At 50.8% G+C, this 26,574-nt stretch overlaps 1 protein-coding gene across 5 annotated transcripts in view; it reads left to right on the forward strand.

Moving 5' to 3' along the window:
- The window catches only part of vps13c (vacuolar protein sorting 13 homolog C), a 52,715-nt gene that overhangs the window by 17,581 nt on the left and 8,560 nt on the right, over nt 1-26,574 (forward strand). For 4 of the 5 annotated variants that reach the window (XM_041048785.1, XM_041048526.1, XM_041048585.1 and 1 more), the window contains 58 exons: nt 122-264; nt 378-570; nt 687-801; nt 1,285-1,421; nt 1,886-2,018; nt 2,126-2,243; nt 2,330-2,462; nt 3,210-3,282; nt 3,367-3,467; nt 3,591-3,738; nt 4,049-4,128; nt 4,253-4,312; nt 4,450-4,600; nt 4,688-4,804; nt 4,918-5,021; nt 5,200-5,367; nt 8,265-8,569; nt 8,735-8,882; nt 8,966-9,074; nt 9,213-9,334; nt 9,449-9,605; nt 9,989-10,068; nt 10,235-10,294; nt 11,737-11,890; nt 11,984-12,103; nt 12,189-12,292; nt 12,759-12,926; nt 13,301-13,605; nt 13,901-14,054; nt 14,501-14,639; nt 14,734-14,855; nt 14,993-15,159; nt 15,371-15,624; nt 16,046-16,272; nt 17,077-17,169; nt 17,320-17,553; nt 17,641-17,772; nt 17,921-18,010; nt 18,221-18,376; nt 18,498-18,762; nt 18,857-19,017; nt 19,110-19,231; nt 19,748-20,045; nt 20,201-20,590; nt 21,940-22,044; nt 22,170-22,325; nt 22,458-22,583; nt 22,674-22,807; nt 23,161-23,287; nt 23,566-23,801; nt 23,954-24,098; nt 24,194-24,334; nt 24,407-24,488; nt 24,623-24,692; nt 25,149-25,260; nt 25,348-25,461; nt 25,560-25,690; nt 26,108-26,189. In XM_041048785.1, coding sequence (XP_040904719.1) covers nt 122-264; nt 378-570; nt 687-801; nt 1,285-1,421; nt 1,886-2,018; nt 2,126-2,243; nt 2,330-2,462; nt 3,210-3,282; nt 3,367-3,467; nt 3,591-3,738; nt 4,049-4,128; nt 4,253-4,312; nt 4,450-4,600; nt 4,688-4,804; nt 4,918-5,021; nt 5,200-5,367; nt 8,265-8,569; nt 8,735-8,882; nt 8,966-9,074; nt 9,213-9,334; nt 9,449-9,605; nt 9,989-10,068; nt 10,235-10,294; nt 11,737-11,890; nt 11,984-12,103; nt 12,189-12,292; nt 12,759-12,926; nt 13,301-13,605; nt 13,901-14,054; nt 14,501-14,639; nt 14,734-14,855; nt 14,993-15,159; nt 15,371-15,624; nt 16,046-16,272; nt 17,077-17,169; nt 17,320-17,553; nt 17,641-17,772; nt 17,921-18,010; nt 18,221-18,376; nt 18,498-18,762; nt 18,857-19,017; nt 19,110-19,231; nt 19,748-20,045; nt 20,201-20,590; nt 21,940-22,044; nt 22,170-22,325; nt 22,458-22,583; nt 22,674-22,807; nt 23,161-23,287; nt 23,566-23,801; nt 23,954-24,098; nt 24,194-24,334; nt 24,407-24,488; nt 24,623-24,692; nt 25,149-25,260; nt 25,348-25,461; nt 25,560-25,690; nt 26,108-26,189 — 8,571 coding nt within the window. Of the gene's footprint in view, nt 1-121; nt 265-377; nt 571-686; nt 802-1,284; nt 1,422-1,885; nt 2,019-2,125; nt 2,244-2,329; nt 2,463-3,209; nt 3,283-3,366; nt 3,468-3,590; nt 3,739-4,048; nt 4,129-4,252; nt 4,313-4,449; nt 4,601-4,687; nt 4,805-4,917; nt 5,022-5,199; nt 5,368-8,264; nt 8,570-8,734; nt 8,883-8,965; nt 9,075-9,212; nt 9,335-9,448; nt 9,606-9,988; nt 10,069-10,234; nt 10,295-11,736; nt 11,891-11,983; nt 12,104-12,188; nt 12,293-12,758; nt 12,927-13,300; nt 13,606-13,900; nt 14,055-14,500; nt 14,640-14,733; nt 14,856-14,992; nt 15,160-15,370; nt 15,625-16,045; nt 16,273-17,076; nt 17,170-17,319; nt 17,554-17,640; nt 17,773-17,920; nt 18,011-18,220; nt 18,377-18,497; nt 18,763-18,856; nt 19,018-19,109; nt 19,232-19,747; nt 20,046-20,200; nt 20,591-21,939; nt 22,045-22,169; nt 22,326-22,457; nt 22,584-22,673; nt 22,808-23,160; nt 23,288-23,565; nt 23,802-23,953; nt 24,099-24,193; nt 24,335-24,406; nt 24,489-24,622; nt 24,693-25,148; nt 25,261-25,347; nt 25,462-25,559; nt 25,691-26,107; nt 26,190-26,574 lie in introns of those variants that run through there. The other variant, XR_005894750.1, reaches the window with a different exon arrangement.

Below are 26,574 nucleotides of genomic sequence, written 5' to 3' on the forward strand. Positions count from 1 at the left end.
ACGTTTTCCATGAAATATCCTGATCCCGTTCCTGCTCTCCAGAGGATGAACCCTTCATATATGAATGATCTTTCCTCCACCTTCAGGACAGACTTGACTTGTGTGTCTCTGTGCGTTGCAGTACGTAGCCGTGGTCATCACCTTCCAGCTGTTAAGGACTTCGGTGACAGTCAGAGAGCAGCCTGACGTCCCAGAGATCCTCAAGATCCAGATGCTGGACCTCAGCACCAAAATATCTCAGAGACCTGGAGCTCAGGCCGTCAGGTGAGTTCCACCTGTGGCTTCTGATCAAAGGACCCAGTGCCTCCTTACAGTTTGTCACGTGATCAGAGTGGCAGAGGTGATGATTTAATTTAAACCTTGTGGTCGCCCTGCAGGGTGGAGGCGGCGCTGCAGCACTGGTATGTTACAGGTTTTCAGCAGCAGGGGGTGGTACCTTCACTCATCGCCTCAGTGGGAGACTCCTCCTCCTCTCTGCTCAGCGTTGTGTTTGAGTTAAACCCAGAGGAGAGCGCCGCCGACCAGCTGCTCAGAGTCCACTCTCAGCCCGTGGAGATCATCTACGACGCGGTAAACATGAACCCGCCCGTTTTCAGATCAGACCACTGCTGCCTGTCACGTGTTCTAAACCCACAGGTAGACCTGTGTTTTTCATCCCTCTGCAAACGTGTCTTTTTGTCCTCCAGCTGACCGTGAACAGCATCGCTGAGTTCTTTCAGACGGGGAAAGGTGTGGACCTGGAGGTGCTGACCTCGGCCACGCTCTCCAAACTGGAGGAGATCAAAGAGAAAACTGCCACAGGTGATTTTAATGGGTTCATTCAGCAGGTTTCATCCACAGCTTCAGCTGAACTGATGTCCACGCTGACGCATGATTGGTTCAAACATTCATGTTCTCACTACAGCTGGGTCTGACAGAGTCCAGCTCAGTCTGATGGAAGCTGAGCCTGATCAGCTGAGTCTCAGGTAGACAGAAAAAGTTTCAGCCTCTGCTCAGACATTTTTCCAGAGGTGACAGATGTGATGTGACACAGCTCTGAGTTCAGCTTTGCAGCTGGATCTGACGGACTGTTGGAGCTCACACAGCAGATACTGCATCCAAACACTGGTTCACATCGATGCAGCTGATCAGCTTCTGTTGTTACCGGGTGTCAATCAAAGTTGAAGTATGAGACTCTGACTCTAGAAATGAGTGTCCGCCAGTTCGGATGGTTCTGGGTTCAGTTGGTCCAGTAGAAGACAGCACGGTCCTCATGAGGACTCTGATGGGTTCTGGTCTCTGCAGGTTTGTCTCACATCATTGAGACCAGAAAGGTCCTGGACCTGAGGATTGACCTGAAGCCATCGTACATGCTGGTACCGAGGTCCGGGTTCTACAGTGACATGTCAGACCTGATCATCATCGACTTCGGCAGCTTACAGGTCAGTTCGTTTCCTGAGTTCTTCCCGAAGCAGAGTCAGAACCAAACGCTGACTGACTGTACCTGAGTGTTTTACACTGACGCTTTGATCCAAACAGTCTGATATTACTGAAATAAACACTGTGCACATGTAGAAATGAAAGAAATGAAAAGGAGAACACAGCTGTTCGTCCGAGTAGGGGGTCAGGGGCTCAGGGGTCCGTCCCTGCATTATTTTGTCCGAGCTGACGCACATTTTGGTGTGAGTCCAGACTTTTGTGCTTTTACATGACGTTACATTTCCTACATTTCTCGTCTGTTTTTTATTTTCCATGTTCTGTCGAATCAGAATTTTCAGGTTTTACTTAATTTAATTTGAAATTTTTCATCCAGAACAAATCTTTTCCCAGGCGTTGTTCTCATGATTTGCTGACGCTGCTGTGTGTGTTCAGTTTGTTATGTGTAGCTGAATGTGTGTTTGTGTAGTTGAACAGTGTTGAGCAGAGCAGTCTCAGTTCGTCTTCATCCTCCTTCTCCTCTCTGGAGGAGATTATGGATCGAGCCTATGAGAGATACAGTGTGGAGCTGAGACGGGTCCAGATCCTCTACAGCAAGTCAGGTACACGTGGAAGACACACACGTACTGCTACACAACAGTTAAACTCAGCTGTGTGTGTCCCTGCAGGTCTGTGTGTCATTAAGTGTGTAGCTGTGAACTGATTCCAGGTGAGGACTGGAAGTCTGCCCGGCTGCAGGGTTCATCAGTCCAACACATCCTCCACCCCATGGACTTCACCGTGCACCTGGCTAAGTGCATGGTAGAGAAGGACGCCAGGATGCCCAGGTAAGACTCTTTGTTACCTGTGGACAGATGTCCAATCGTCCTGCTGACTCACCTGTACATGTTTTTGGAATAATTTGGGCTTTCAGGTTCAAGGTGTCTGGTGAGCTGCCGCTGCTGCACGTTAAGATCTCGGACCAGAAGATCCAGAACGTTCTAGAGTTGGTTGACAGCATCCCCCTGCCCAACGTGGGCTCTGCTGTCTCCACCCCCACAGAGAAGGTACACTTGGTACAGACTGGTCTTACTGTAACGGTGTGTGAGTGAGAGAGGAAAGTTTCGAAGAGGGATGACAGAGGGGTGGCTGAGGGGTGGCTGAGGGGTGGCAAAGGGGTGGCAGAGGGGTGGCTGAGGGGTGGCAGAGGGGTGGCTGAGGGGTGGCTGAGGGGTGGCAGAGGGGTGGCAGAGGGGTGGCTGAGGGGTGGCAGAGGGGTGGCAGAGGGGTGGCAGAGGGGTGGCTGAGGGATGACAGAGGGGTGGCAGAGGGGTGGCTGAGGGATGACAGAGGGGTGGCTGAGGGGTGGCTGAGGGGTGGCTGAGGGATGACAGAGGGGTGGCTGAGGGATGACAGAGGGGTGGCTGAGGGGTGGCTGAGGGATGACAGAGGGGTGGCTGAGGGGTGGCTGAGGGGTGGCAGAGGGGTGGCAGAGGGATGACAGAGGGGTGGCTGAGGGGTGGCAGAGGGGTGGCTGAGGGGTGGCTGAGGGGTGGCTGAGGGGTGGCAGAGGGGTGGCTGAGGGGTGGCAGAGGGGTGGCAGAGGGGTGGCTGAGGGGTGGCAGAGGGGTGGCTGAGGGGTGGCTGAGGGATGGCAGAGGCGTGGCAGAGGGGTGGCTGAGCTACAGGGAGGTGAAGGTGGGAAAATGAGTTGAGATCCAGTAAGAAAGCTGAGGAGGCAGCAAGAGCTCGGGGAGTGATGGAGGGAAGTTTGGGGAGTGACTGCAGCTCAGCACCGATGTTTCCCTCTGCAGGCGCTGCCGTTGGCAGAGGCCAGACCGCGAGCGCTCAGCCTTCCCCCCGCCCTCCTTCACACCATAGAAACAGGTCAGTGCTTCCTGTGATCTAAAAAAACCTGGTGTTTGACTTGTTAATGCCGTGTTATAATTTGTGTTTGTGTCGCTGAGCCAGATTCAGATGAAGATGCCAGTGAGAAGTCAACAGATGAAGATCATCAGCGCTCAGCTCTGGAGGAACTCACTGACGTTCACTTCAAGTTTGAAGTCAGAGAGGTTAGTTTGTGTGTCTGGTCTCAGATCAGTGTGTCGTGCGACTTGGGGCGAGGCAGATTTTATCCCAGCAGTTTAAAGTTCAGTTTCATGTGGAGAACCTGACACGGCGTGTGGCGTGTTCAGGTGCTGCTGGAGCTGACCCGGCACGTGGACCAGGAGAAGACCATCCTGTCCTTCAGCATCTGTCAGCTGGGGGCTGAAGGGAAGAGGCGGAGCTTCGACCTGAGCGTCACCTCATACCTGCGCAGTGTCACGCTCGACTACTGCGGAGGTCAGAGCCTTTCATAGGAGTTTCCAGCTGAATATAAACTTATTTCATGAAAGAGTCAGAAAACTGAAAACTTTATGGATTAAAGTCTGAAACACGTCAGGACTCTTCTGTTGGAGTCAGATCTAAACTACAGCTGCTGGATCAGATTCTCTAACACAATGTTATTATTCTATTTAAAACATTTTAATATATAGAATGTATTTGTATTTTTTCATGTATTCATATTTGCATCTTGAACAGAGCCACAGTGCTGATGTGAGTTAGCCTGTGTGTTAATGAGGTGTGTGTGTGTGTTTTCTCTGTGTGTCAGATGGCAGGAATCTTCCTCTCCACCTGATCAGCTCCTCGGGGCAGCACGGCTCCAACCTTCTGAAAGTGGAGTTCATCAAGGTGAGCACCGACACACTCACCTGAGCTGCTCAGAGGCAGGTAACAGGAGCTCAGGTGGATCAGTGTGACAGGGTTTGTATGTGGTCCTGTGTTCACCCGCTGATTCTGTGTCTCCGTCCCTCAGGCCGACCCCAGCGGTCCAAGCTTCCAGACTCTGTTCGACAGCACAGAGCAAACACTGAAGGTAGAGGATGGGGTTACCATAGCAACGTATGGGGGAGGGGAGCTATCAGCTGTGTCGTACCTCAGCGAGGTTTCGTCATTCTTCCTGTCAGCTGACGGCCAGGTGTTCTCTCTGCTGTTCACCTGGTGATGTTTCAGGTGGAGTTTTCCTCTCTGGACTTCCTGCTTCATACCAAGGCTCTGCTGTCGACCGTCAGCTACCTGAACAGTGCCCTGCCACCGCAGTTCACCACCGCCCGAGACCGAGACACCAAGAAACAGGTGGAGAAGATGGGACAGAGCCAGACAGGTGAGTCCTGGCTGTCTGCTCACAGCTGCGTCACTATGTCCATCTAATGTTCTTTGTCTCACAGGAAGTGTCTTTCTGCTCCTGCAGCGTCTAAAGGAGCCAGAGACGGCGACGTCTTCAGCTTCAAACTGTTTGCCATGTTGGGCTGTTTCCATGTGGAAGTGTGCGATGACCGCCGCAGCATCGCCGACATCAGAGTCCAAGGTACGAAAAGGTGTTTTGATACAGAGTCAGTGGTGAAGTGAGATTTAAAACTCAGCTGACACCGTTACTGAGCTCACGCTCTGTAAATCATCGTCACTGTCGCCGCCCCGCAGGAATCGACGCCTCGGTGACGGTGCAGGCGAAGGAGACGGAGGTGTTCGCTCGACTCAGAGACATTGTGGTCACGGATGTCAACCCCAGAACCATCCACAGGAAGGTGTGACGCCGGAGGGCTGTTTGTCTGAGGAACATTACACTGCAGCTTTTCATCTTCACTTCCTGTTTCTGTGACTCCGTCTCAGTTTGATGTGATTCTTCCTTTAGTTCATTCCAGGCTGATTCATCATGTGCAACAGATCTTTATGTCTCTGAGGGATGACTGGGTCTTATTGCAGGCGGTGTCCATCGTGGGTGAGGAGGTGTTCAGCTTCAAACTGTCCCTGTTTCCGGGGGCGACGGAGGGGGAGGGCTACAGCGACATGTCCAAGGTGGACGGGAAGGTCACAATGCGTCTGGGCTGCATCCAGATTGTCTACCTGCACAAGTTCCTCATGTCACTGCTGGTCAGAATACACACACACACACAGTTGTGGTTTTCCAGCTTGTATTTGTTGTTGTATTTGCAGTGAGTGTATCGTGTGTGTGTCCAGATGTCGTCTGTTCTCTGTACGATCATTAAAAAGAAAAAAATAGCTTTTAAATTTCCATCTTATCGTAAATTCTCAGCAGTGACTTTGTGTAGTAATAATAATGTTGATGGGGTTAGAGGTTAAGTTAGACGCCGCGCTGCTTCACATTCCTCACAATCATCAACTGCACCTGTTTTCATACAGATGTTGCTTTGAATGAAATCAGAGGAATAATACAAACATCTGCACTGTCAGAGTTCACACAGACACGCTGCTGGATCAGACGTGTCCGGGCGTGTGACGGTAGCAACACTGATCCTCTGACTGCTGTCTGTTTCCATGGTTACAGTGCAAACAGCAACTGCTAACAGCTACTGAAACAAATCTGTGGTCCAAACACAGCTGGTTCCACTGAATGCTGCCCCCAACTAAAGCCACAGTCCAAGATGTCTGCTTACAATCCCACAATGCAATGCATCCACTCACACACACACCTGTTTACTGTGTCATGTAAATGTCCACACAGGTAGAAAGTGTGTGCATGGTGTAACTGTCAGGTGACAGCTGACTCTGCTGCCAACCTGTAAATGAAACAGGTGAAATAAATCAGGAAACATGATGAAATGAAACATGATCCATAAAAACGTGGTGAGCAGGTTCCTGGCTCGGTTCAGTGCAGGGAATGAAAGTCAGTGTTGGAGAATTTACCGCAGTTAAAAAGTTTTACGATGAACTTTGCTCCCAGCTATTTGTCAGTTTCCTGTCTCTCATGTCTCTTGTCTTGTTGATGTGTTTTGTTCTTTCAGGCTTCTTTTTGCTTTCAGTATTCGTCTGCTGATGAGGTACAGCTTCCAGCACGCAGCTCTGAACTGCATCAAACCTTCTGCTTTAGCTTCACTGCACCTTCAGTCCACCTTAAACGTCATCTGGTCTAATGTTAGGGATGGGACACGGTCTCTGCGGGCGGATTAACCCTGGTCCTGGACTCCACGTCTGGTTTACGCTCGTAAACTCGGGTTAATCCGAACAAGAGCCGACTCACTGTGAGAATGTTTGTGCCCGGTTTGACTCGGGGACGGAGAGGACAGACAGAGAGCGGTTCTGTTCAGACAGTCAGACGATGTTTGTTTCCCCTGAGGTGACAGGATGGAGACGTTTCTCCAAACATCAGAGAACCGAAGCTGCTGCTGCTTCATGGCCCTGAACGCCGAGTCTCTGCCTTCGTCGTCTGTCGTCAGTGTTTCTGTCTTCGGACGTCGTTGCAGTAGCTGGCACGTTCGAGGACACGACAGAAACTGACACGTTTGTTTAATCATCAGCCAGGTTCGATGATCAGTGCAGCGCTGAGCAGCTCTCACTGTTAAAGCTTGAAGTCAGGTACAAGTTAATGGAGTTCCTGCTAATTTTACTGCAGTGATAACGTCCAGGTGACTGAGTGAGTGAGTGAGTGAGTGAGTGAGTGAGTGAATGACTGAGTGAATGACTGAGTGAGTGAGTGACTGAGTGACTGAGTGAATGACTGAGTGAGTGAGTGACTGAGTGAATGACTGAGTGAGTGAGTGACTGAGTGACTGAGTGAATGACTGACTGAGTGACTGAGTGAGTGAGTGAGTGAGTGAGTGAGTGAATGACTGAGTGAATGACTGAGTGACTGAGTGAATGACTGAGTGAGTGACTGAGTGAGTGACTGAGTGAGTGACTGAGTGAATGACTGAGTGAATGAGTGACTGAGTGACTGAGTGAATGACTGACTGAGTGACTGAGTGAATGACTGACTGAGTGACTGAGTGGCTGAATGACTGAGTGACTGAATGACTCAGTGACTCAGTGACTGAGTGACTGAATGACTGAATGACTGAATGACTGACTGAGTGACTCTGACTCAGTGACTGAGTGACTGAGTGACTGAATGACTCAGTGACTGAGTGACTGAATGACTGAGTGACTGAATGACTCAGTGACTGAGTGACTGAATGACTGAGTGACTCAGTGACTGAGTGACTCTGACTCAGTGACTGAATGACTGAATGACTGAATGACTGAGTGACTGAGTGACTGAATGACTGAGTGACTCAGTGACTGAGTGACTCTGACTCAGTGACTGAATGACTGAGTGACTGAATGACTGAGTGAGCGAGTGACTGAATGATTCGTCTGCATCGTTGGTTTCATCAGAATAAACCTGAAAGGAAGGAAAACAGTCGTGAACGTGCAGGAGAATGTTTGAGCGGATAAATTCTTACTTCAGCTGAACGACTGTCTCACACTGTGAACACGCCTTCGTCACGTTAGCCTGGAGCTAATTCAGTGCAGCTCTGGATGGTTTTCATGCTGCGTCTGATACAGGCCGAGCATGGACGGAGGGTTGAAGGAAGGAAGGAAGGAAGGAAGGAATGAGGGAATGCTTTCATGCTCACTTCCTCCATACGTGCAATGCATTTCACACAGCTGCTGTCATTAACACCCCCCATCCACGCTGTCACGCCCCCTGTCAGTCACATGACTGACTTCATTCTTGTTTCATGAACCTGTGAACCTTTGATGACCAATGATTTTCGGTATGATCCGATCCGATTCACTCTGAGCTTTAATCTGAATGAAACCGTTTGAATCAGCTTCAGCTGCTGTGGAAATGCAGAGGACAGTCCGTCCTCTGAGGTTCGTCTTTCTGACGGTTTGTGAAACAGAAATGAAGCTGTACACTCCGCCCGGGCAGCGAACGCCTCACATCGACTCCCTCTGACTGCTCCCCCGTGGTGTGTCTCTGTGCGTGTTCATCGCGTGATGCCGGGTCGTTTGTCGTCTCACCTCTAATTTCTTTTGTCCCTCAGATGTTTGTCGATAACTTCCAGACAGCTAAAGAAGCTCTGAGCGCCGCGACGGCTCAGGCGGCGGAGAAGGCGGCGTCCAGCGTGCGAGACTTTGCACAGAAGAGTTTCCGTCTGTCCATGGACATCAAGCTGAAGGCGCCGCTCATCATCATCCCTCAGTCCTCCATCTCCCATAATGCAGTGGTGGTGGATCTTGGTCGGATCACAGTGGGAAACAGCTTCTCCCTGCTGCCCATCGAAGGTGTCTCTCTGCCGGCGGTGGTGGAGAAGATGGATTTGAAGCTGACGCAGCTGAAGCTTTCCAGGTGTGAACCAGAAAACCAGAGCTGGTGATGGTGACTGAGCAGGACGGTCCTGAAACCCTGTGCGGGGGTTTGAGGACGTCTAAGGCCCGGTCCCTCCAGCACCTCAGAGGGAATGTTTGTGTGTCGAGTTCTGAACTTTGAACTTTGAACTTCATGTGTTTGCAGGACCACCCTGAAGCCGGACTCTCCTCAGCCGGACATAGAGATCCTTCAGCCAATCAACGTAGAGCTGCTGGTCACTCGGAACCTGGCTGCTTCCTGGTTCACCAAGATCCCTGGAGTTCATGTCCAGGGAGTCCTCCGGTCCCTCAATGTAGGTCTCACGTGTCCTGTGGTTTAAACTGTGACATTAAACTGTTTGCCATAGTAAGACAAGCTGTGCTGTCTGTCCATTAGATGAGTCTGGGTGAGGAAGACCTCGGTGTGCTGATGAAGATCCTGGTGGAGAACATTGGGGAGGGAAGCAAAGAGCACAGCATGGATGTCAAAAGACAGGTGGTTCAAGGTAGGTTAACTCTCAGTGCATGATGGGAAGTCAGAGAGAAGCTGTCATCAGAGTCATCATGACCTCACTTTACCTGGACCAGACACCGAAAGGTGTGAAGACAGAGACGTGTATTTAATCACTGCTTTGTTTCCTCAGAGAAGACGGTGACTGAGCAACAGGTGGAGGTGGTGTCCCTACAGACAGGTGTGATACCTCCCACCGACGGAGGTCTGACCGAAAACACCATCAATGTTCTTCTCAACTTCGAAATCAAAGAGGTACCAAATCTACGACTGACAGAACAGGCTGACCTCAGGTCAGCAGGAAACCCAAAGGACCAAAGCTAATGCTCACACGTCCTCTTCCACTCTGTCTTGTGTCCTCCTCTCAAGGTGTTGTTGACCCTGAAGAAACCCAGGGAGCAGAAGGAGTCACCTTTCTTGGTCTTTCAAGCTGCTCACCTGGGCATCGACACCAAAGTCAGGAAGTACGACATGTGTGCCACACTGTACATCAACAAGATCTCCATGAAGTGCCTGGAGTTCAAAGGTCAGAGCCTCACAGGAGACTGGGGTTTAGTGCATGTCTGGTCTCTGTGGTGTCCTGGGGTGGTCTCTGTGGTGTCCTCGGGTGGTCTCTGTGGTGTCCTCGGGTGGTCTCTGTGGTGTCCTGGGGTGGTCTCTGTGGTGTCCTCGGGTGGTCTCTGTGGTGTCCTCGGGTGGTCTCTGTGGTGTCCTTGGGTGGTCTCTGTGGTGTCCTGGGGTGGTCTCTGTGGTGTCCTCGGGTGGTCTCTGTGGTGTCCTGGGGTGGTCTCTGTGGTGTCCTCGGGTGGTCTCTGTGGTGTCCTCGGGTGGTCTCTGTGGTGTCCTCGGGTGGTCTCTGTGTGGAAATGCAGGAGCTGATGTGATGTTTCTGGTCTCATCCTGTTTCAGACTCGAGTGGCGAGCCGCTGTGTCTCATCAGCTCTTCGGTGGAGTCTGGAACTGAGCTACTCAAAGTGCAGTATGTCAAGGTGATGACATCACATTTTATCTGACCACCTGTTCAGGTGCACGTGTGTGCCGTCCTCTGTCAGAGCAGAGGATCTGGGATCAGATAATACAACCTGAGTGTAGAATGAAAGATCTGGATTCAGGTTTTGAAGCCGCCTTGACCTTCCTGTGGGTGTGTTTCCTCAGGCCGACCGCTCAGGGCCCACCTTCTCCACCACCTACAAGAACACGGAGCAGATGATGAACGTGAGCTGACGGTTCATCCACACACACGCCGACACACACCTGCAGTTCATGTCTGTTCTGCACACGCTGTTGTCATTTGATGACACTGATGAATTCCCCTGCACCACTTTAACCATCATACATATCCATTTAGAACTGGGAACACCTTATACACTTAAGTGTAGGTGAATCTCATTCATGTGTTCACTGCCCTTCTGTGACCTGAGGTCTCTGCAAGTAAAGCCTCTGCAGGTAAAGTCTCTGCAGGTAAAGCCTCTGCAGGTAAAGCCTCTGCAGGTAAAGCCTCTGCAGGTAAAGCCACTGCAGGTAAAGCCACTGCAGGTAAAGCCTCTGCAGGTAAAGCCTCTGCAGGTAAAGCCTCTGCAGGTAAAGCCTCTGCAGGTAAAGCCTCTGCAGGTAAAGCCACTGCAGGTAAAGCCTCTGCAGGTAAAGCCTCTGCAGGTAAAGCCTCTGCAGGTAAAGCCTCTGCAGGTAAAGCCTCTGCAGGTAAAGCCTCTGCAGGTAAAGTCACTATCTTCAGTCACTAAACAGAGGAGGGGGTCTGCGACACCACCTATCCCCCATTTACAATGTAGCCCTTTCATGTGTACCCAGGACAGTAAACAACTTAACCTCAGACGACTCTCAACGAGCGTCATCCACCAGGGACTCACCTGACCCTAACGACTGTCGTTCACATGAGACACAAACTAGGTCACATGAGCCTGACGACTGTCGTTCACTGGGGACCACAACAATGGTCAGGTGAAACCAGTACTTTCACAGGTACTTGGGTGGTCCCACCCACAACAGGTTAAATACCTGGGTCTTACTCCACTTTCTTGGTCAGACTAGTGCGGACTAGATAGACCGATGCGTATGAACTGATGAAGCCCCTTGGATAAGAGGCGAAACGTCTTCCCAGACAAACATATGTCCAGTTGCCTTCGATTCAATTTTCAAAGAGAGAACTATGACCTGGATGAATGAGAACATTCACAGACATTCTGCAGGTAAAGCCTCTGCAGGTAATGACAGGCACCAGGGTTGGTTTATAAGTTTGTGGCCTCACAGAGAAGAAGAAAACGTGGCACATTCATTTTTCAATATAGTTTCAAACTTGGACCCAGGAAGTGGATCCATGACTCCACGATGTCATCATCGCCGTCAAAATGGCGGCTACTGAGCTCCTTCTTCATCCTGGGGTAGAGGGGGCAGTCTGAGGGCCCAGATCAGGTGAACAGGGCAGGTACTGGATGAGTTAGTACCGTCTCAGACTGAGCTTATTTTCAAAGACCCGAAACAAAAAACCCACAAAAGTTCAGAACTTCTAACCCACAAACTTATCGATCTCCCTCGTGTTTGGGGCCATGAAGCTGAAACTTCCTGTACTTTACTCTGAAATCACAGATCTGTGAGTGAAAGCACTGCAGACTGCTGCTAATCTGTCTTTCTGTTGCTAGGTGACCTTCGCCTCTCTGGACTTGATGCTCCACACTGAGGCTCTGCTCTCAGCCATCAACTTCCTGTCAGCCGCCCTGTTGTCTGACAGCGTGTCGCCCACAGAGAGAGAAATCAAACCGAGGACAGAGGACAAGACGGCGTCCGCCAAGTCCAGTCAGTGCAACACACAAAGTGTCGTTGAAACAAACCCCAACAAACCCCTGTCCCACCATCTTTAACGTGTTGTGTTGTTGTACTTCCTGTCAGCTGCCCTGGTGTCGCCTGCAGACAGTGAGGTCATTGACCTGAAGGTGATGATTACCCTGGGTGCCTTCAACGTTCTGGTGTGCGACCAGAGCTCCAACATGGCTGACATCAAGATCCAAGGTGCTGGCTCTCAGCCGAGCTTTTGTCTGCTGTGATTCATCAGTAGCAGCGGCGACGTCGTTTAACACACTGCTGTGCTCTGCAGGTCTTCATGGCTCTTTACTGATGCAGGGACCACAGATGCATATGTCAGCCCGCCTACGAGACTTCATCGTTCTCAATGTTGATCCCAAAAGCATCCACAAGAAGGTTAGTCAGCTGTCTTACCCTGGACTCCCTCAGACTGCCTCAGACAACCACGCCCTGCCGTGGACACCAAGCATACATTAAACTACGCTGGACTGTCTTAGACTACTGATGACACTCAGTCAACCCGACCTGCACCGTAACGGTCATTAAACACGAAGGCTGCACAGTCCCTCTGCGTTTACACAGGGCGTGCACGGCGGCTGCTCTGATCCGGGTTTACCTGCTCCGTCAGCTCCCAGCTGTTGCTGATGTGACACGTCCGAGGTTCTTTCACAGACGTTCACAGTAAAAAAACAGAGGTTTGACAAATTTCTCACTGGTTCAGATGTTGGATCTGTACAATCTGTACAATCTGTCCTGACGTCCACAGACTGATCCTCTCGCTGCTGGACCCTGAATCTTCACCTTTAGGAAGAGTCTCAGGTTAGAGGAAGGTTTGCTGAACTTTGACCTTTCTGTCCTTCAGGCCATTTCCATCGTGGGTGACGAGGTGTTCAACTTCACCATGAGTCTGACTCCTAATGCCACAGAGGGGGCAGGTTACGCCGACACTTCGAAGACTGACGGAAGAGTGAAGCTGACCGTGGGCTGCATCCAGGTGGTTTACCTGCACAAGTTCGTCATGTCTCTGCTGGTAGGTTTCACTCAGCCGGGACACTAACGCTCGTACTGTGGTTTTAGTTTGACGTGTCTCAGAATGTGTTGTCTCTGCAAAGCTTTGAGTGATGTTCAAACTTTGCACGTGTTATCACTGCTCGTCAAAGATGGAGTCATGTATTGGAGGTCAGAGGTCAAAGGTCAAGGCCACTGTGATTATCACTATGAAACACCCATAACCTCTACACCTGCTACAAACAGGATCCGACCACACGGAGGCGTAAAGGCTCACATTTCTTTCTGTCTTGGCTTTAGCTTGAAGTAACTAACTAAAAATAAATAACTTGTAATTGATATAGACTTATTGTTTTGTGTCTTCAACCATTTTTATCTTTTTATAATTTCATTCAGAACTTCACCAGCAACTTCCAGACAGCTAAAGAAGCTCTGAGTACTGCGACGGCTCAGGCGGCGGAGAAGGCGGCGTCCAGTGTTCGGGACTTTGCCCAGAAGAGTTTTCGTCTGTCCATGGACGTAAAGCTGAAGGCTCCGCTCATCATCATCCCCCAGTCCTCCACCTCCCGTGATGCACTGGTGATGGACCTGGGTCTGATCACGGTGGGAAACAGCTTCTCCCTGCTGCCCGTCGACGGCTGCCCGCTGCCGGCCGTCATCGACAACATGGATGTCCAACTGACGCAGCTCAAACTCGCGAGGTCAGTCAAACAGATCCTCCCAGATCTGACCCAGAGACAGCAAAGAAAAAAAAACACAACTGTGCAGAGTTTTGTCAGGACCAGAGGTGTAAATAAGGTCGTAATCTTCCAATCACGTCTTTTCTGAATGTACCTGCGAATCAAGACCAGTTTGTAAAGTAAGAAAATTCCTCCAGATTGTTTTACACGTCTATAAAAGGAAACCGCTTCAGTCATGACTGTGTCATTAAACCTGTGTGATTATCTGATAAGCACTGAGTTTAGATATAAAGCCTTGTTTCCTGTTGTCCTCCAGGACCTGTTTGGACCTGGACCCGGTGTCAGACGGACCCAACAGTGAGCTGCTGGAACCAGTCAACCTGCACCTGAACATCAAGAGGAACCTGGCAGCTTCCTGGTACAAAAAGATGGCCGCCGTGGAGATTGATGGGGATCTGAAGCCCATGAAGGTAGGAGGAGGAGGGACAGTCATTAAATCCAGGGAAATCAGGGACGTTGTTCAGTAACGGTCTGACAGTGACGCAGACACGTAACCCTGAGACAAGTCCAGATGAGCCCTGTGATTTCTGCAGAGTAACAAAAATGTTTGTGTTCTTGTTTTTACAAACAGTCGACATGTGAACCGCCGAAGGTACGGGTTGTTCGTAGGACGGTCCTCTCCTGTAGCGCTGAAGTGTAGCATCTTTAGTCTCCTGTGTGTAGTGAAAACGTTTGTCTCTGTAGAAATCCTCGTCAGGACGTAGGTTTGATCCAGACCAGCAGTTTCCTCCTGCTTTCAGTCTTTGTGGACGGACAGGATTTTTCAGAGTTTGACTGACAGCAGGTCACAGCTGTAGATGATCAGCCTGTGGTGTTTGTGTCTGTAATAACTGCTGTGTCTACACACGGCCTGCAGGTGGAGCTGAGTCAGGAGGACCTGAAGGTGCTGCTGAGAATCCTGATGGAGAATCTGGGAGAGGCTGACAGGCAGGCACCCACCGCCCCGAGACAAGAGGCCAGTCTGCAGCTCCGGGCCTCCGGGGCCCCCCCACCAGGTCTGACAGACAGGTTCACACTGACATTTACCTGAGAGTTGAGCTGTTGTTCAGCGAATGAAGCGTCGCCATGATGTGTGTTTTCTGTCTGCAGGTGATGCTGGGAAGTCGACTGTCAGCAGTAACGAGGAGGCGGATGAAGCTCTGGAGTCCATGAAGTTTAACTTTAACATTGAGTCTCTTGGTCTGGTTCTGTACAGCAGTGACTCAAAGCAGGTCAGTCCCATGAAGGTTCAGGATCAGCTGGTCAGCTGGTTCTGGTTCACGTGGTTCAGGTTCAGCCTGGTGATGTCTGTGCTCAGGATCGGCTGGTCCTGGATCAGCTGTCTGATCGTTGTTCCTGGTCCCTGCAGCCGTTGGGCCTCCAGCACCAGGAGAACCTCAGACTGGGCGAGTTCACCCTCCACCTGCTGAAGGCTTCGGGGCGGATCCTGGCCAGCGGCAGCATAGAGGTGTCTGCCATCCTGACAGCCTGCACGCTGGACGACCTGAGGACTGGCATGGAGAGGGTGACGTCACGGTAACAGTCACATGATCTGTGATCTCAGTCAGTCTGATGGGCAGAGCCGATACACGCAGTTCTACCATAGTGTCAGTGAGTGTGATAGTTTTAGGAATGATAGTAGTGATAGCTGGAAACGCAGTCGGTGTGTGATCATACTGATCATCATGTCCATTCTCACTCACCTCAGCTCTGCCTCTTGTGTGTATATTTGTCCTTGTGGCTGCAGAATGGTCGGGCGGAGAGACGGGGAGAGCTCGGAGCCGATGATCGATGTGACGTATAAACAGAGCGACAGAGAGCGGGAGGTGGTGGCTGTCCTGCAGAAGCTCTACCTCTGTGCCAGCATAGAGTTTCTGATGGCCGTCGCAGATTTCTTCCTGCAGGCTCTGCCGCAGAGTTCAGTTCCGACCGGCGCCTCGGCTCAGAGCGACAGACTGCCGCCGAGGCAGATCACCAAAGCCCGAGCTGATCCCAAGACCGGTAAGACCAAGAGACCCAATCACAAAGGGAGAAACACTCAAACCAACAAGCACTCGTGTCTTTCCTCATGTTTCCTGATGTTTGGCGTAAACATGAACTGAAACTCTTGACCTGTATCTGCAGGGTTTGATGCACTGCTGCCACGTGATTGGCTGATTGTATAATTGCATGAAAAATCAGGTGAACAGGTGTTCCTAATAAAGTGCTCAGTGAGTACAGTAGAAGTTTTAGGTAAAAGTCACACGTGAAACTTTTTCAGCTAAAACTGAAAAATAACTGAATTAATATTTAATATTTAATCAAAGTGAACATGACACCAACAAACAGCTGTGTTCAGTAAATCTGTTCTCGAACTCACTGCTGTTACTGATCATGGTAAAAGATTCAGTGTTAAAGACACGTGCTGGTCCTCTCTCTGCAGCCTCCATGGCGAGGACTCGTCTCCGGGCGGTGGTGGTGGATCCGGAGGTGGTGTTTGTTGCCAGCCTGATGAAGGCCGATGCCCCCGCCCTGGTGGCTTCGTTTCAGTGTGACTTCACCCTGCAGGCTGAGGACGGCGCGACCCAGAGCATGAGAGCCAACGTGAGGGAGCTGAAAGTCCTTGCCTGTCCTTTCATCCGAAACAAGGAGGACAAGGCCGTCACCACTGTAAGATCACATGACCATTCCCAGGTTGTTCTGCTTCCTGCGGGTTGATATATTTAACTGTTATTTCCAAAAGAAGCTTCTGACTGAACTGAGATTTCTGCTGCTCAGCCTGCAGTTTCACCAGCGGGGGGAGTCAGCGTAGGGCAGGTACTCCGTACTCTTTATAATATGATTCACCTGGTTTCACCTGAGCAGCACTTGATGACAGTGGAGAGCAAACACTCCCTTTAACAGGTAGAAATTGTGAACAGAGCCCAGTCTGTGTTCATGGACTCACTGTTCAACTGAAAGCGATCTGATTGGTCAGACCTAAACCAGCTTGGTGCGGCTCCTTTGATGCCAGTTACCTGTTGCAGCCTCTGTAACAGGGTGTGATGGTCAGTGGTGTGAGTGTTAAACGTGTTGTTGTTGTTGTTGTTGTTGTTGTTGTTGTTGTTGTTGCTGTTGCTGTTGCTGTTGCTGACTGTAGTACATGTCAGTGTGAATCTTTTTCTCTAAAATGATGTAATTTAATCTGAGCTTTCCTGCGTCACTACAACCTTCACTTTCAGATTAAACTGTAACTGAACATCAGGCTGAACAGCTCTGTCACTGTTTCACCTGTAACCACACCCAGTCGTGATGTCACACTGTACTGACACACCTGGAGTACACTTCTGTGTCACTGCAGTGAGGTGAACAGTTAAACCTGTTCAGACTGCTGTCGGGTTATCGACCATCGTCATGTGCACGTGGCAACGTGAGCACGTCTTCGCCTGCAGGTCAAACCGCTGCTTCCTGACTCGGTCTGATTCTGTCCAATAGGTATTGAGACCCTGCTCGGTTGCCTTGGAAACCAAAACCCACCCCAACCAACCACTGCGCGGCTCTGTGACAGTGGAGGAAATCATTGTCAAGGTACTTTCATTGAATAAAGGTTTTAGAATTTTATAAATTTATAATTTCTAAACCACAGCACTCCAACAGCTGACATGCTGTGACGCACAGAAGTGATGACGCTGTAAACAAACTGTCAGTGAGCTCATCATCAGCGTCTTTGTCCCGCAGATCTCTCCGTTCATCCTCAACACAGTGATGACGATAACAGCCGCCATGACGACAAAGCGGTCTGACGAGCTGAGTCAGCACTCAGACGCCGGTGTCGGGGACTTGTGGTCAGTCATGAACATCTACGACTGTAACTACTGGTTCCTGGGCGTGGACCAGGCCACCGAGGTCACCGAGAGCTTCAGAGAGCAGGACGGACGCAACGAGGGCGAGACCTTCGCTGCCGAGGTCAAGGTACCACAACGTCTCACTTGTCAGCAGTCTTATTCCGAGACTTTAATTTCGACTGCTTCCTGTTAATGAGCTGTTGTCGGCTCCTAGGTGGTCCAGGTGACTCTGGAGTCCGGTTTGGGCCACCGGACTACCCCTCTGCTGCTGGCCGAGTCTTCCTTCAAAGGATCAGCCAAAAACTGGTCATCTCTGCTGCAGCTGAGAGCCAACATGACGCTGGAGGTGAGACCCGGTCCTGTGGACCTGAACTGGAACCTGAGCCTGTTCTTCACACCTGGACATGGACACACACTGAGACACCTGAAATTCACCTGCACTGACCCAAACACGTACAACACAAACATGGTCACGTGTGATGCTGTGTTTGCAGGTGAACTACTTTAATGAGATCCATGCGGTGTGGGAGCCTCTGATCGAGCGAGTCGACCGCGGCAGCCGCAGATGGAACCTGGAGCTCGAGGTAAAGTCCACGTCCCCTCCCACTGCTACACGAGGAAAATGAAACGTGTTCTTGTTTGGAAAACACAACAATGTTCGTAGTCTCACACAGACGTAACGTTAGCTGAAGTTTGGTTCTGTCAGAAAGAAAAGCGTCCTCAGCAGGACCCTCTGAATTCCCCCAGAATGAACATCAGTCTGATGAATAAATGAACTGTTGTCGTCCGTGTAGATGAAGACCAACCCGGTCCAGGACAAGAGTCCCGTTCATGGAGACGACTTTGTAATCCTTCCTGAGCCACGCACAGCGATTAACATCTGCTCCAAAGACACCATGAACATCACCATCTCCCACTGCTGCCTCAACGTCTTCCACAACCTCATCAAGGTACTACACGTCAGAACACCTGCAGCCTCGTGAAACCTTCCTGTGAACTGTGAATGAAAATGGCAGTGACTGGGTTACAGATTTTTAGAGGTTCATTTCGTGTGTGCTGTGTTTTGATCAGGAGTTCTCCGAGGGCACAGCCTCCACCTTCGACCTCTCTCTGAAGGAGAAGGCCCCCTTCACCATCAGGAACGCTCTGGGCATCCCGCTCATCGTGCAGCACAGTGCCAGCCTGAGGCCGGTGGGATCGCCGGCACAAGGAAAACTGCACGAGCTGTGTGTGGATCAGAGCATGGACCTGGAGCACTCCATGTTCGAACCGTCGTCCCGGGGGAAACTGTCCGCTCTGCAGCGCCAAGAGAGCTGCCTGTTCAACCTCACCATCGGTCAGAGCTCCTCGACTTCTCACACGCTTCAGTGTTTCTGTCTGTTTCATGTGTGAGATACAGTCTGTGAATAAAGGTGCATGTGAACCTGCAGTGCCCTCCGGATACAGCGAAATCTCCAACATCGCAGTGGACAAACCAGGTCGCCGTCTCTACAACATCCGCGGTCCGATGCTGCAGGAGGCGGTCTCTGTGCTGCTGCAGATCGACGCTGCCGAGGGCAACAAGGTCATCACCGTCCGCTCTCCGCTACAGGTCTGCATCGCAAACGCTCGACAGTCTCACGCCACAGTCGCCTCAGAGTCCGAGCAGCTGGACGGTTTTATCTCTCCACTCTGTGTTTTCAGATTAAGAATCACTTCTCACTTCCATTCACCATCCTGAAGTACTGTCCAACGTCCAGGAGCCTGCAGCGCGTGGGACAGGCTGAACCTGAGACAGAGTTTCACGTCACCTTAGAAACATACAGGTAGGACACACACACACACACACCTGCTTACAGGCCCCCCGGGGAGCAGTGGTGGATCGGTGCCTTGCTCATGGTTGCAGAGGGAGCGAGGGTGCGTCTCCTTCACCACCACCCATATCCACTGTGCTTGGTCGAGCGATCGAACCGGCGGCCCTCTCAGGCCGCACTCTTTACGTGCTGCGCCTTCGCCGCCCACACTTGAGCCCCTTTTCCAGCGGTACGAGGGAGCGCTTGTTATTTCCACCTGTGTGGATTTAAATTGGTTTTTCATTGTGTTGTTTTCATATTGCAGCTGAGCCTGAGGACTGTGCTTCCTTTCTGTATTAGAGCGCCCTGGTATCCAAAGGGTAGCGGCTTTGTTCCATGTGTTACTGTGACTCACTGGTTCACTTACATTCAGTTCAACAGCCTCAGTGCAGGTTCCTGTAGCGTCAGGTCTACAGGTGAGCAGGTCCAGGTGCCTCCGTGGGTGTTGAGAAGGCATTGGCTGTGTTTTAATGTCCCTCTGTCTTCCAGATGTCAACTGTTTGTATGTCCAACGGGTCCTCTGGACGGTCAGTACGGTCCGTCCTCCACCTGCGTGGCCTGGAAGGAGCAGGTGCACTGCAGCTCGGAGGTGCGTTCGGTTCTGCAGTGTCCCGCCACTGACAGCAACCTGCTGCCGCTGATGGTCAGCACGCTGGCCGTCCCGGACGACCTGCGCCACATCACCAGCCACGGAGAGGAGGATTGGGACCCCGCCTACGTCATCCACCTCCACCCTGTGGCCACGCTACGCAACCTACTGCCCTACACGGTTCGCTACATGATGGAGGTACAACACACGGAAACATTGGTTTTTCTTTACATACAAACATCGATCTGGTGTGATCGGCAGACTCCTCTGAGCCGTATGAAAGCAGCGTGTCGGACTTCCTGGTTTAACCTGGTTCTGTTCCGCTCTGATCTAATCTGCTCTTTCTTCCCCAGAACTCAGCAGACGTTTATGAGCTTCAGGAAGGCGGAACATCAAACCTCCTGAACGCTCGGCTCTCAGGTGAAATTATGTCGTTGGTGCTGATCAGCTATCAAGGCCGCGACTGGCACGGACACATTCGCATCACACAGGAAATGCCGGAGTTCTTTGCCGCGTGTCTCACCTGCGACTTGGACACCAACATGACAGTGGACGTGAGCGTCCACGTGACGAGGACGACGAGCCGCCTGCTGCTGTCGCTGTTCAGCCCGTACTGGATCATCAACAAGACGTCTCGTGTGCTGCAGTACAGAGCCGAGGACATCAGCGTCAAACACCCGGCAGACTACCGAGACATCATTCTGTTCTCCTTCAGGAAGAAAACCCTGTTCAGCCAGAGCAAGGTGAGACAAACCAGGGTTTTTCCTGGCTCAAATTGAGGCAGAGGTGGTACCATCCTGACCATGCGCCATGACGTGCATGTATTCTGTAAATTCAATTTTTTTTTTACAGGTAACATACTTTAAGTTAAGAGTTCCAATAAGAATATGACTATAATCATGTTAAAGCATTCATTTATTAAAACTATATACATACACAAATCAGGTGCCAACTTTAAATTGAAAAAACACTTTATCCACACATCTCGCAACCAGACAGAGAACATTTCAGCCTCCTCTTTTTCATTCTGTAGAACCTCCTCATGCACTCCTTGTAGTCCAAGGCCTCTTGGTCTGGTCCATCAATGGCCACCTTACAACAGACATCCAAGTGCCTCTCCTTCAGTCTGTTGCGCAGAGGTGTCTTCACCTTAAACAAAACAATTCATCATGCATTAAGTATTTTTGTATTTATTCTGATACAGACATGAAGCGTGATAAAATCATAAACGTTACTCTGACACGGAGGAAACTTTTTTTTAAATAAACACGACATGCTTGGATGCAAAAAAACAAGCGATATTTACCTGTTTGTACCATCCGCCAGGGAAAATCAGGACGCCAATAGCACCAACTAACGGAAAAAACTGGAAAAAACACGAGTCGATCTGTTTCTTCTTCGGTAGTTGCTTCAGGTCTTTCCGGTGCACTGCTGTTGATATAGCGCCTCAATAGTGGCGCAACGCTGCAACTGCAGTTAAAATACGTAGCTGCAGCAGAGGGACATCAGTCGCTCAATCAACACAGCTGGAGCTTTACGCTGTGTTGAGCGACATCAATCGCTCTGGCTGGGGGCGGCACAAAATTAGCTGGAGGCGGCCGCCACGCAATTTTGAACGCAGGAAAAACCCTGCAAACACATCGACGGGTGGAGTCTCAACACTCAGGAAAGCTGTCCTGCTGCCCAGAGGATGAACCCTTAAAGTGGCAGCAGCCTCTCTCCTCTGCCGTGGTCAGGGAAACTTTGGTGTTGGACTCTCTGAAGCATTTTGGAATTTTAACCGCAGTTCTGAATTTTTCCTTGATCATAAGTTGAACAAACGTCTTCCCTGAATGTTCTGAGTTTTTATCTTTCACTTTGCTGAAGCTGCTCTGAGACAAAAAACCTGTTTCGTACTGAAAGTGAAATTTCTTTCACATATTTTAGTCACAAACACACTTCACACATAGAAGCATCAGTAACAGTCAGACTGAAAACACAGCCAGCCACATTTTATCATGACGATGTTGTTCAGTGTACCACACGCTGTCGTCATGACGACAGCAGCAGCTCAGTGTGTTGTGCTGTTCTGACGGAGTGCTGTTTGTTGCAGCTCCAGCTGTGCGTCTCCACCAGCTCCTGGTCCGATGGTTTCTCTCTGGACACCGTTGGAAGTTACGGCTGCGTTCGCTGTCCTGCCAGCAACATGGACTTTCTGGTGAATCTTCACTTTGTCTGATTGATGAAACCGTTTTAATGATTTTGTTAAACTCGAGCTCAGTTTTCATGTCCTGGATTTATAACTACTGAAAAACCAGTCATCATCTGATTACTGTTTACCAGGTGGGCGTTAGCATCCAGATGAGCAGCTTTAACCTGACCAGGATCGTCACCATGAGTCCTTTCTACACTCTGGTTAACAAGTCGTCTTATGAGCTGGAGGTGGGAGAGATCACCGGCTCGGCGTCCACCAGGTGGCACTACATCTCCTCCACCGAGGTGAGCATTCACGTTCGTTTGTCCCATAGACGACGAATCTGAACTGGGAAATGATCTGAAGTCTTTACTGAAGCGGTCACTGGTGTTGTGTTTGTCATCGCTGCTGTGCTGTGTGTTGTCGTTGTGTTGCAGTGCCTTCCTCTGTGGCCGGAGAACAGCTCTGGAAAGTTGTGTGTCCGTGTGGTCGGATCAGAATCCACCTCCAAGTTCTTCTTCTTTAACCGGCAGGACAGTGGCACCCTGCTGAGCCTCGACATGGTCAGTGTCTCTGCTCGACCAATCACAGGCTGCTTTACTCAGAGTTCAGTGTGTCTCAGGGTTTCTCTGTGTGTGTGTGTGTGTTTTCAGTGTGGTGGGATCATCGTGGACGTCAACATCTCCGATCACTCCACTGTCATCAGCTTCAGTGATTATTATGAAGGAGCAGCTCCTGCCCTGCTGCTCAACCACACACCCTGGGTCAACATCAGCTACAGACAGAGGTCAGAGGTCAACACACACACACACACACACACCTCTGTAAGGGGAGAGGAATACTGTGATTATAATCTGTTGTTGTCACCTCATCATTCAGGGTGTAAGACATTTAGAAATGAGTGATGGTTCACCTGTGTGTGTGTTCGCCTGTGTGTGTTCACCTGTGTGTGTGTTCACCTGTGTGTGTTCACCTGTGTGTGTGTTCACCTGTGTGTGTATTCACCTGTGTGTGTGTTCGCCTGTGTGTGTTCACCTGTGTGTGTTCACCTGTGTGTGTATTCACCTGTGTGTGTGTTCACCTGTGTGTGTTCACCTGTGTGTGTGTTCACCTGTGTGTGTTCACCTGTGTGTTCTTCAGCGGCTCGGCGGTGGTCCACGAGATGAAACCCGGCCAGGCGCGGCGGTTCGTGTGGGACGACCCGGCCGGCGTCCAAATGCTCAGCTGGAGCTGCTTGGAGCACTCGGGACAGCTGGACCTGCTGAAGGTGTGACTCAGCAGTATTTTTGTGTTAGCAGAGGCTGTGGGTTAGAGTGATGAAGGATCATGTTGCTGTGCAGCTGCTGGACGTGGAAACAGGTTTGATCACGTGTTCATCAGCTACTTTATATGATGTTAATGTGTCAGATGTTAGACGTTAAGGTGGGTTCATTATCACCTGTTCCACGTCTACCTGTCATACCAGTAACACCTGGTGGAGGCAGTAGAGAGTCACACTCCCCTTTTCTATAAAACATACGCTGACAATCGGTCTGTGTTCATCAGGACGAGGTCGGTCAGTTCTGCTACGACAACCTGTCGCAGGTCCACTGGGTGTCTTTCCTGGATGGACGTCAGCGGGTGTTGCTGTTCACCGAGGACGTCGGCGTGGTGACGAAGGCTCGGCAGGCCGAGGAGCTCGAACAGTTTCAGCAGGAAGTGAAGGTGTCGCTGCAAAACCTGGGAGTGTCGCTGATCAACAACACCAGCCGGCAGGAGATTGCTTACATCGGCATCACCAGGTAAACACCAACGCATCACCAGGTAAACACCCAACGCATCACCAGGTAAACACCCAACGCATCACCAGGTAAACACCAACACATCACCAGGTAAATACATCACCAGGTAAACACGTCACCAGGTAAACATTAACGCGTCACCTGTGTTACAGCTCAGGTGTTGTTTGGGAAATGAAGCCGAAGAATCGCTGGAAGCCGTTCAGTCAGAAAAACATCAACCTGCTGGAGAAAACCTACCAGAGTCAGCTGAGCGGGAAGATGGAGGGGGGCTGGGTCAAACTGGAGACCAACCTGGAGGTCAGAGGTCAAAGTGCACATTAACTGACTGGATACGGTCCAAACTGTTTGTCCAGTGAGCTGACTCGGAGTGTGTGATGTCACTGACTCACCAGGTGAACCTCAGCGGTGCCACCATGATGATGCGTCAGCCGTTTTCCTGCCAGGTGAGGAGGAACTTCCTGTCTGGGATCCAGGTGGAGTTCAAACAGTCACTGCACCAACGGAGCCTGAGAGCTCAGCTTCACTGGCTGCAGGTAAGCACTGAAACACACACACCTGTCCAGAGGAACGCTCACCTGCATGACTAACGTGGTGTCTCTGTGCAGGTGGACAACCAGCTGCCAGGTGCAATCTTCCCCATCGTCTTCCATCCGGTTCCTCCTCCGAAATCCATCGCTCTGGATTCAGGTGGCTCATCTCAATCACCTGCTTGTACAGTGTACCTGTAATGTAACGCAGGTCCCACCTGTGGGACGTGTTTAAGAATAATCATCAGATGTTTGATTCACTTATATCCGTATCTGCGGCCGATGTTTCCACAGAGCCGAAGCCGTTCATTGACGTGTCCGTCATCACCAGGTTCAACCAGCACAGCAACGTCATGCAGTTCAAGTGAGTAAGAACCAGTTTACCATGATGGGGAACCAGCACAGCGAGGTGTGAGGAGCACGGTGAAGTGTCCCACACCTTGAGTGTGTGTTGATGACTGGGAGCGTGAACACAGCACACACAGCACTGCGTGGCTGAGTCTCCACTGACGTCAGGTCAACAAAATAACGTTAGCTAATAGCGTTAGCTGCTGTGTGTGCAGCAGGTGTCTCTGCTCTGAGAACAGACGGGCAGGTGCGGCGTCACTACCTGCTGATCAGCTGATCAGGTGTTTGTGTGATCAGCTGATCTGAGGTGATTTAAAGAATCAGTGGTGTTTGCTGTCTGATCTGCCCGGGATGAGCTGACACTCAGCGCCTTCACTCTGTGTCTGTGTGTGGGGATTGACAGCTGATTAAAGCCTGAACTGTCATGTGACTGGTTCAGATACAGCATTTCACATGTTTGCGTGTACTTCAGGTACTTCATGGCTCTGGTTCAGGAGATGGCAGTGAAGCTTGACCAAGGTTTTCTGGGAGCCATCTTGGCTCTGTTCACGCCTGCCGCCGACCCCCAGCCCGACGGACAGAAGGTAGAGCGAGGCATCGCTTTGATTGACAGGTGAACGGCACGCCGAGGGTTAACATCAGACGTGTTTGAGCCGGTGTTTGTGTTTCAGTCGCAGCTGATAGAGAGAGATCTGCAGCTGCTGCAGGCCGAGCTGATGGAGGCGTCGCTCACCGACACATCGGGACTCAGCTTCTTTGAACATTTCCACATTTCACCCATCAAGGTGAAGAGACGCGCGCTAACTTCTGCGAAAGCTCCGGCCTCAGACTGACACTGCATTCAGCCAACGGGAGTTTCATTCTGTCTCGTTTTATATTTCAGCTCCACCTCAGTCTGTCTCTCGGTTCCAGCGGTGAGGACTCAGCTCAGGAGACGGCGGCTGTTCAGTCTCTAAACCTGCTGCTGAAAAGCATCGGCGCCACGCTGACCGACGTCGACGACCTCATCTTCAAGTGAGCCGCTGCCGTCACGGTTGCACTGTGGAGTTGACAGAAGTTCAGTACGGGACAGAGAGGACTCAGACTTAATGACATGGAATAAAGGATAAGACATGTGAGAGTGGGTCTGAGGAGAGACAGAGAGAGGAGGAGAGCAGAGGATCATGGGAAGTCTCCCAGCAGCCTCGGCCTATAGCAGCATCAGTAAGGGATGGTTCAGTTTCCTGAGCCAGTCCTACTCTGGGCTTTATCCTGAGCTGTGACAGAGTCTGTAGGAATAACTGGGACTAACTACAGGTTTAGTCAGAATAACTAAGACTGGAACTACAACTAATTCTAAGCTTTGTCAGACAGAAGGTTTGAATCCTGATTTTAAAATCAGAGAGTGTGTCTGCTGTTTGACACAGGATGATGTTTGTGCTTCTCTCTCAGACTCGCCTTCTTCGAGGTGAAATACCAGTTTTATCGCAGAGAGAAGCTGATGTGGGCGGTGGTTCGACACTACAGCGAACAGGTAATATTCTGACCTCTGACTCAGTCTCAGCTCATCACACGCACAGCCTGTCCATCAGACTGGCACCTGTGGGTGGAGTCGCAGTCTGACGCCACCGTTTACCTGCAGGCCTTCAGAATTCTGACCAACCACACCTGTAGCGCTCATAACCACTGATCATCCTTTAAGGTCTCACACGAGACTAAAGTTAAAACTCTTTATAATATTTCATTTGATCCTTTCTGTAGTTCCACCTGTTAGATGCTGTTTGCTGAGGTTATGTAGAGTCTGCTGGTCAGGTGACCTGCGTGGTCAGGTGACCTGCGTGGTCAGGTGACCTGCGTGGTCAGGTGACCGGCGTGGTCAGGTGACCTGCGTGGTCAGGTGACCGGCGTGGTCAGGTGAC

The sequence above is a fragment of the Toxotes jaculatrix genome, chromosome 1, assembly GCF_017976425.1.
Source record: "Toxotes jaculatrix isolate fToxJac2 chromosome 1, fToxJac2.pri, whole genome shotgun sequence".
Taxonomy (NCBI): Eukaryota; Metazoa; Chordata; class Actinopteri; family Toxotidae; genus Toxotes; species Toxotes jaculatrix.